The sequence below is a fragment of the Arachis hypogaea genome, chromosome 14, assembly GCF_003086295.3.
Source record: "Arachis hypogaea cultivar Tifrunner chromosome 14, arahy.Tifrunner.gnm2.J5K5, whole genome shotgun sequence".
In the NCBI taxonomy this organism is placed as follows: Eukaryota; Viridiplantae; Streptophyta; class Magnoliopsida; order Fabales; family Fabaceae; genus Arachis; species Arachis hypogaea.
This window is the reverse complement of record NC_092049.1, coordinates 118,759,315-118,768,084: the sequence shown is the minus strand read 5'-3', so window position 1 is coordinate 118,768,084 and position 8,770 is coordinate 118,759,315. Positions and strand designations below refer to the sequence as shown.

At 33.0% G+C, this 8,770-nt stretch overlaps 1 protein-coding gene and 1 long non-coding RNA gene across 12 annotated transcripts; both read left to right on the top strand.

Annotated features, from left to right (window-relative positions):
* Positions 1–1,397: 1,397 nt before the first annotated feature.
* On the top strand, positions 1,398–6,358 carry LOC112743825 (uncharacterized). 11 transcript variants are annotated; one of them, XM_072214706.1, is made up of 11 exons: positions 1,398–1,660; positions 2,160–2,264; positions 2,704–2,944; positions 3,168–3,318; positions 3,517–3,645; positions 3,726–3,923; positions 4,014–4,139; positions 4,235–4,390; positions 4,484–4,567; positions 4,825–4,862; positions 5,096–5,150. In XM_072214706.1, exons 4-11 carry the CDS (start codon positions 3,274–3,276, stop codon positions 5,112–5,114), a joined length of 795 nt encoding a protein of 264 aa, XP_072070807.1. In that variant the 5' UTR covers positions 1,398–1,660; positions 2,160–2,264; positions 2,704–2,944; positions 3,168–3,273; the 3' UTR covers positions 5,115–5,150. The 11 variants fall into 11 exon arrangements, with proteins under 11 accessions (XP_072070807.1, XP_072070805.1, XP_072070803.1 ...); XM_072214704.1 differs by having other exon boundaries at positions 2,415–2,944; XM_072214702.1 differs by having other exon boundaries at positions 2,410–2,944.
* A 574-nt stretch (positions 6,359–6,932) lies between these two features.
* Positions 6,933–8,511, top strand: LOC112740553 (uncharacterized). Its single transcript, XR_003171221.3, has 3 exons — positions 6,933–7,633; positions 7,774–7,833; positions 8,218–8,511. It is a non-coding gene; the product is annotated as an uncharacterized lncRNA (long non-coding RNA).
* Positions 8,512–8,770: the final 259 nt, after the last annotated feature.

Genomic DNA, 8,770 nt, shown 5'->3' with positions numbered 1-8,770 from the left:
TAAGAGGGACTTAAATTGAAAAAAAAAATTAGTGCAAAGACCCAATTAAAAAAAAAAGTATAAGAACCTAATTGAAAATTTCACAAAACTATAGAAACCAACAGAATAATTAAACCAGGATAAAAAACATTTAAAACTTATCTTATTTAATATATAATTAATAAATATTAAATAAAATAAATTCTAATTATTTTTTATTAATATTTTTTTTATTACCAATTATTTTTGTATTAACATATATATATAATAAATAGAATTACTAAAATATCTATAACAACCCTTAACATATTAAGAATAAGTGAGTAATTAAATAAATTTGAAGATCACAGAAAATAGGGCAGCCGGACAAGAATCTTGGTTCGGGTCCTGCATTTGCTTCAGGAATTTTTTTTTGTTTTTTACATTTTCATCCCTAAGGGAAAAAAAATTTTTAGATCCCAATTTAAAACAATCTCTGCAAAAATCCTACACCTGGAGGAGTTTTGTCACCCTTAATTTGAACATACACCACATCATCAATTAATTAAACAAATTAAATAATGAATTAGTTCGGTATTCTTCCACGTCACTATGTCTGATTTACTTACACTAATATTCTATTTCTTATCCATTGCAAGATCCAGGCAACCCCCTTTGTCTTCACTCTTCAGCCCAAATTCCAATTCAACCCTCCCTGATTCCTGAATCTTCTCCCTAACCCTAACTGACCCAGACAATGCTAGAGTTTAATAATTAAACACCTCATTCAATTATTGATATATAAATGCATTTTATATTGGAAAAACATTTTCTAGTTTATATATTTAATGGTAGGCAAACAATTTTTTTTTTTGTATTGTTTCCGCTTCGAGTTTAAGTTTTGATATAAAAACTTTTACTTAGATAATTGCAATCCTTTTTAACTAATAAATTAATTAATTTTTTAGTTATAGAATTTTGATACATATAATTCCCTCATGCTAAAAAACAATAATCTAAATTTATTTTAATTACTTAAGATAACATTTATAATTCTATACATATATAGTATTTATAATTATCATTTATTAGGGGTGTTCATTACTACTAGAAAACTAGTTATTATAAACGGATATTTCCGACGGATTTTATCCCACGAAAATACAGACGGAATTTCAGAGGGATTTTTTGTCGAAAAACCAAAAAAATATATTAGCATAAATTACAGATGGAAAAGAGAATCCGTCGATAATTCCGTCGGAAAAATTATTTTTCTCAGTGAGAAATGGTTACAGACGGAAAATCCGTCTGTATTTAAGTAGACGAAACGGTGCATTTTATTAAATTATTACAGACGAAAAATTCGTCTGTAATTTAAAATTTTCCGTCGAAAATGTTATATTCTGCGTTTTATGATCGATTGTGTCCAAAGCCCCAAACTCTATTCATTTACAGCACCAAATCAAACGAGCTCAACCCAGCTTCTTCTTCTCCGTCGACTAGCTTCTTCTTCTCCTTTCCTCACCCACAGCGCCACCGCCGGCTACCCTAACCGCCGCAGCTACCTTCTCCTTCTTCTCCTCTTATTCTCTCCTCTTCTTCTTCTCCTTCTTCTCCATCATCTCCTCCAGTCAATGTCGCGGCTACCTTTGTGCAAGCCCTAGCTCCGTGGTGACCAAAATCGGTTTCACCGTCAGCCGCGGTTCCACCTCTCTCTTTCCCCCCTGTTCGAACCGTAGAGAGTTCAATTAATTTTGTTTAGTTAGTTTGATTGTTTCTGCTTCCAGGTTTTGGTTTCAAAATTCTTTTAATTTCTGTTGAGTTCAATTAATTTCGTTTAGTTAGTTTGATTTTAGTAATTAGTTTAGTTAGATTTGTTTTCTGATTAGTGGATTTTTAGGTTGTTAAAATAGGATTAGATTAGGTTTTGATTCTGAATAGCTGAGAAATGTTTAGATTGTTAATCTGGATTGCTGAACAAACAGAATTCAGAGAAACACTCGTGAGTTTTTCTTTTTCTTCTTCCCTCCCCTCTATGAATTTCGCTGTGCACACCAAGTGTTCGATGGTTTGCTTATTTGTTGGTTTGACCTAACATGCACATCAAATGTTTGTTGCTTTTCTTTTATGTGTACATAAGTAGTAATATGTATCTTTATTCTTGCTATTTCACTCTTAATTAATTATTTTTATGTTGCAAGTTCTGTCAAGGGGAGGGGAGGCTGTAGAGATGACTACTGACCATAAACCTAATACTGAGCGGGGCAGCATTGAGAATAGAGGTGGCTTTGTCTCAAACATGCCAGGTTCTTCAACTAACCCTGAATTCTATGCTTTGTTGCTACTGATATTCAGTGCTAATTTTTGTGTTTTCATTCATCATTCCTTTTACTATAGGAACTTGAGTTTCGTATGCTGTGATATTAGTTTACTCAATTTCTTTTACTATAGGGCAGTGTTTCTTAGAGAATATTTCTACTTCTACCCTCCTAGCCAGAACAACAATCTCTGCTGTCTATCAAACTGCAAAATTAATCAGTTCTGTCCCTAATGTGTCATATTAGAAGAAGGCAAGCATTCCTACATAGATTGGAAATAACATTTCTACCTATTCAGCTTTATTCATTTATCTAAAGACATACGGTGTTTTCTGGACTTATTCCTGGCTTTCCCTGATGCCTTGTTCCATCAATTGCTTGTGGCCATGGCTCATCCGGACCGTGAAACACAAATTGGAGCACATAGTGTATTCTCTATGGTGCTTATGCCATCAATAGTTTCTCCTTGGTTGGACCAGAAAACAAAGATGGCTATGAAGGTACAGAGTTATAGCTTCCACATTCAGCAGGATAGTTTCTCTGAAGCAGAACACTTAAATGGAAAACTGCTAGAAGGAAACACGGTTGCAGGAGTTACTGAGGATAAAAATGCTGTTCATCCATATCGTGGTTATAGCTTTACTCGTGCACTAACTGATGGAAAGGAGGTATGCCATTTTCTACTTATCGGTATTAATTGTATTATCTTAATAGTGCCATAGTGGGAGCATATGATATGATGGAGTTTGTGTCGATCATATTTAAATTCTATTGATTCTTCTTGGATTCAATTTTATTACATACATCTATCAGTTGGTTTGGTCATTTATTTTTTCTTGTCCAACAATGGAGACCCTTGGTTGTTCCTAACCATGGGGTTATTCTTTTTAGGATTTAGGTTCTCTTAGATTGAGCAGTCAACCAAGTGAGTCTGTTGCTTTCTTCCATCTGGGTTCAGGCAACCTCTGTAGAAAATGGCCCTGCAAATTTTGAGGCAATGGCACACACTTTTAGCATCTCTTTATTGTTTACTCGTTCTAAGGTGAGATTGATGTATATCAAGTGTCATGATTGGTTTTAAATATCTGTGATCTGTGAAAACAACAAAACAATGACTTTGCCATTTTGTTCATCATTCATATATTGTCTAAATTTTGAATTATATGTTTTCTAGTAGCTGGGTTGCTTTTTTTTTTTTAATTTATAAGAGGATGATGAAGTCCCAAAACTAGTTCATCAGTTCTATTTTCTGAAGCTTTGGCCATCATCAGAGCCTGATTCAATATCTCAAATCAAGAAACAAGAGCTCACGGTGGAGAAAATGAACCGAGATATTCGTGAAATCACTGATAAAATCAAAGAGAAAATTGTAAGCATTGATTTCAGCCTTCAATTTTGATATAGAAGACAGAGAATAATATAATGATGTTATGCTATTTTTGTTAACAGTCAGAAAAGGACTATGTTGCGTCTGGGATGAGAAGCTCATACTACTGGAAAATGGAGTGGAGACGCCACGTCGCACGAAAAGGGAAGATACTAAGTAACTTGTATGTGGCTCTTGATGAATTGTGTTTCATGAACAATGCAACTAGGAGAAGATCTAAGAAGGAGAAATGCTTCACAGAAGAAGAGATTGATAACCATGTAAGAGCTTAGAACTTTAGTAGGATATATATTGTGTTGTGATTAATCTCTATTTACATCTTACACTTGATAACAATGTACATTGTATAGAATCTGAATTCATTGATGCGACACGGAAGTATGAGTCTCGCGGACGAAAAGCGAATTCTGAGGAACATAAACACTCATCAGAGAGATGCTGATAAATTTCAGTCACTAGAAGTGCTTAGAAATACTGTAATTTAAGGACTTATAAGTTATGATCTTTGATTTGATTAAAAATTTATACCAAGGTAAGCATTGAAGTTTGGAGTGTTGAAAAATTTAAACAGATCAAATGGGATTACTATGAGAATCATTGCTATAAGCTACTGAGAGAAATTGAACAATTCCAAGACCAAAGGAAAATAGCTGCTGCCAATGCTTCTGCGAAGGGGAAGATTCCGGGCTATGTATCGATGAAAAACTCCGTAAATGACCAAATCAAGGTGAGCCATGGCATTGACATCAAAGCAGCACATTCAATTATTCGTGTCATAAGATGCTACTTGTAACAGATTTTTTTTCTTAACTTGTTATAGGTGTTCTGTGATGAATCTTGGGAGAACAGAAAAAAAGAGATGGTAGAATGCACCAAAATTAGAAATGCAGAGAAAAAACAAGAGGTCATAAACCAAGAATTCTGAGCTTCATTTATTCTGAGCTTACAATAATATTTATTCTTACAATAATATTTATTCTTCAATTTTTCTTTTTATCTTTTTTATTTCTCCCTGAGATTGGATATCCATTATCAGACATGATTAATCTTTTTTCAATTATACTATATCTACACAAAAAATTTGCTGTCAGGCCTATCCTTCACTTCATCAAAGTAGTATAGTATGGCTAAAATAACAGTACTTGAATCTTTTTTATGCAGGAAAGAATGACTCTACTGAAGCTCCTAGTTGAGAAAAAGTATCCTCTCATGTAATCTAAGAAAATATATAATTAAAAAGAATTTGCTTTATTTTCCTTGATTAAAATTGGAAACAGTAAAATAATTAAATAGACTAAAGCTGAGATACAGATGTTAAGAGGCAATGTTCAAAAACTGCAACTACAAAATTAGAATCTTGCTCAATTAAACACACATGCTAGCGGTACATTTTACATCTTATACATTCATATTAATATCATTATTTTTACAGGGATAATAATTCTATCTAGTTGCTCTTGCAAGTGCTTAATTTAGAAAGGGAAAGGGTGAGTTTATATATATATATATATATATATATATTTAGACTGCAAATTTAAATTTAACCTTTTAATAAAATTCATTTTCAGATAAAAGCATTGCAACATGAACTTGTATAGAGGGCTGCTTTATTTAAAGGGACCAAGACCAACACTGAGGTTGTAGTGGTATGTTTCTAACATACAATTCTGAGCTTCATTAGTTTTGTACCTTAGAAAATGTTACATGCTAGGAAAAGGTGGAGATGAAGAATGGAATTTGCATGCATATTCTTGTTCCTTCATGTTCTTGTTATGACTTGATTTTGACTCCTCCTTCTTGTCCTTGTTTGAGCAGGTATGGGGAGACCAAAGGAAGATTTTTCTTCCTTATTTAAGATTAGAAATAGGTGGTGATATGAACCTAGCTGACAAACCCCAATTTGACGGTTTGTTTTGCCTTGAATTTAGAGCATTTTGATAACCTTTTGTCACATTTAGCCTAAGAATTAGCATGGTTTTGTTATCTCTTCCATGATTGTGCTTAAGTGTAAAAACATACTTTTAAAGCCTTATTTTGGTGAATTCTAGTTTCTGTTTGATTTCATAAGATGCCTTGAGGTGTTTGCTAGTAATTCCAGGGTTGAAATAGGCTAGGCATGGATCAAAGGAAGCAAGGAAGGAAGCATACAAAGGGAGAGAAGCATAAAAAGTCAAAGAAGCAAAGTCAGTCATGCACGCGCACGCGCACAAGGCACTCGCGCGCACATTGCAGAATCGACCAGGGACGCGCACGCGTACCATGCGCGCACGCGCCGATGATGGCACATGACCTCATTAATGCAACACGTGCCTGGCGATTTGAGAGGTTTTCTGAACCCATTTTGGCGCCAAATTGCTAAGGGAAAGGAATAAAAGGATGAAGGATTAAGGAGAAGGCATCATTGATCACTTGGGATGTTAGTTACCAATTAGTTTAGTTTAGCTTTGTAGTTAGTTTCAAGAGAGAGAAGCTCTCTCTTCTCTCTAGGATTAGGATTAGGTTTAGGTTAATCTCTCTTCTTAGATCTAGGTTTAACTCATGCTTTGATTCACTTTTCATTCACCAATTCTTAATCTTCTCCTCTTCCTCTTTCTAGATGTGTGCTTTAATAATTGTAATTCTCCATTTTTGTTTTGGATATATTGTTGTTCCTTTGTTTTCCTTCAATAATGCAATTTGAGGTAATTCATGATAATTGTGATTTCCTTGATTGTTGTTGTTAATTCTTTACATTCAATTGTAGTTAGAATTCATTCTTGTTGTGATTGACTATACTTTTCTTTTGTGCCTTCCAAGTGTTTGATGAAATGCTTGGTTGGATTTTAGTGTAGATTTTGTTCCTCTTGGCCTAGGTAGAGTAATTAGTGACTCTTGAGTTATCTAATTCCTTTGATTGATTGATAATTAGAAGTTGCTAATTGATTTGAATGCCTCTAAAACTAGCCATTCCTTAGGAGTTGATTAGGACTTGAGGAATCAAATTGATTCATCCACTTGACTTTCCTTTAATTAGTAAGGGTTAACTAAGTGGTAGCAATGAACAATTCTCATCACAATTGAGAAGGATAACTAGGATAGGACTTCTAGTTCTCATACCTTGTTAAGAGCCCTTTTTTATAGTTGTTAGTTTATTTTCATTGTCATTTACTTTTCATGCTTCTTATCCAAAACCCCAAAATAACTCATAACCAATAACAAGACACTTCATTGTAAGTCCTAGGGAGAACGACCCGAGGTTTGAGTACTTCGGTTTATAGAATTTAGGGGTTTGTACTTGTGACAAACAAATTTTTGTATGAAAGGATTAGTGATTGGTTTAGAAACTATACTTGCAACGAGAATTCATTTGTGAAATTCTAAACCGTCAAAAATCCATTCGTCACTAGCCACTGGCATTCAGGTGGCACAATTGGCTCTTAAGCATCGGCAAAATAAGAAGCAGTAGCAAAGGATTATTGTCTTTGCTGGAAGGTACAAAAAACTGTCCCTTTCTAAAATATTTAATTCATTTGTTTGTAGCTATTTTCTCATCTAATTCATATAATGGATCCTGATACAAATAACCATGTTGAGAAGCTGAAGGAAATGGATCCCATAAATTTTGAAATTGTGAGTTGATTGAATCTTCTATTTATTTTGTTAAATGACATGTTGACAACTCTGCTCTGTCACAAGTAACTTCATATGTGAAACTTAGTGGCATCATATGATAGAGATAGATGCACTTCGAAAATATCATTAACAAATATTATCGAATAAAGTAAAACTTCTAGGATTTATAGTAAATTTATAATGGATATGTGATGAGGATAATGACGAAGAAGTTAATCCTTATGTGGTCCCTAGTAGTATAAAATGATATAGTTGTTCTTTAATTTAATTTTTGCTCCTGAATAACATTTTTTAATGATTGAGTTTGTCAAAGCAAGATTTGGGAGGACTACTTGATTATATCCATGTGGACTCATTCGTAAGTTTTCCCCAATTCATCTTCCTTACCTTCCCTCGTTTTTGCATGCAAGTGAATTTCTTTTTAGTTGAAATGATAAATTAATTTTAAATTTCTGGTTCAGTGGGAATTGACTTGCTTGTATTATTATTGTTCTGCAGGTTTTGTTGTTAATGAGAAATCTCACTGTCAACTTGTCTAGCCCTGAATTTGAGCCGATGGTAAGTTTTGAAATCAATTCATAAATTGATTATATTGTTTGGCATCAAGTTTGCAAAGAAAAGTATATCCCTTTTTGAAAGAATGGAAATATAAGATACTCCATGAACACTAAAAAACAGCCATCAAATCATATATCATGCATATATTTATATTGAACAAAAACAGAATATCTTGCTATTGCTGATGGTGTTTCTGGGTATGCTACTCTCTCTCTCTCTATCTGTATCTAGCCCTTTCCTAGTGTAAAACTTCAATCATTGAACAAAAACAGAATATAAAACTTTGAAACTGGTTTTGATTAATTAACTTAACTAGAGTAAGATTGCATCATATGTTAAAATTGAGCTGTATTAACATTATAGTTTTCTCATTCTGTGCCACAGTTGGGCAGAAGAGGATGTGGATCCTTCGTTGTTCCCACGTCACCAGGAGAAAGAGAAAACATTGAATGGATCTTTAGAAGAATTGGACAACTTTAACTCAGTTTGGCCCTAATTTTAGACTAGGTTTATGTTTATATTTAGGCAATTCTGATAGTGGTTAGCTACAAGAGCAGATTGTTTTATAACTTTTAGTGTATGCCACAGTACAGATTTTACAGGTTTTCTTTTTTTCAATAGTATTTGTTTTGAATTATAGTTGATGTATCAATATGCTTTGTTTGTGTTTTGAATTATATTGACTTGTTTGTTTATAGTACTTTTCTTTTAATTTAATAATAAGATAAATTTGTTTATTTTTTGAAATAATATAAATATTCAAATACAAATTAGATAAAAATTTGTATTAAATTTATATTTATTTTGTATGAAAACAAGTTTATTTTGTAATGGAAAAATTAAAAAAAAATTATATTTTTTCTCACTGACGGATTTATAGACGGATTTTCTGTCTGTAATCAGAGTGTGAGATGATTTTCCAAAGTTTAAATTACAG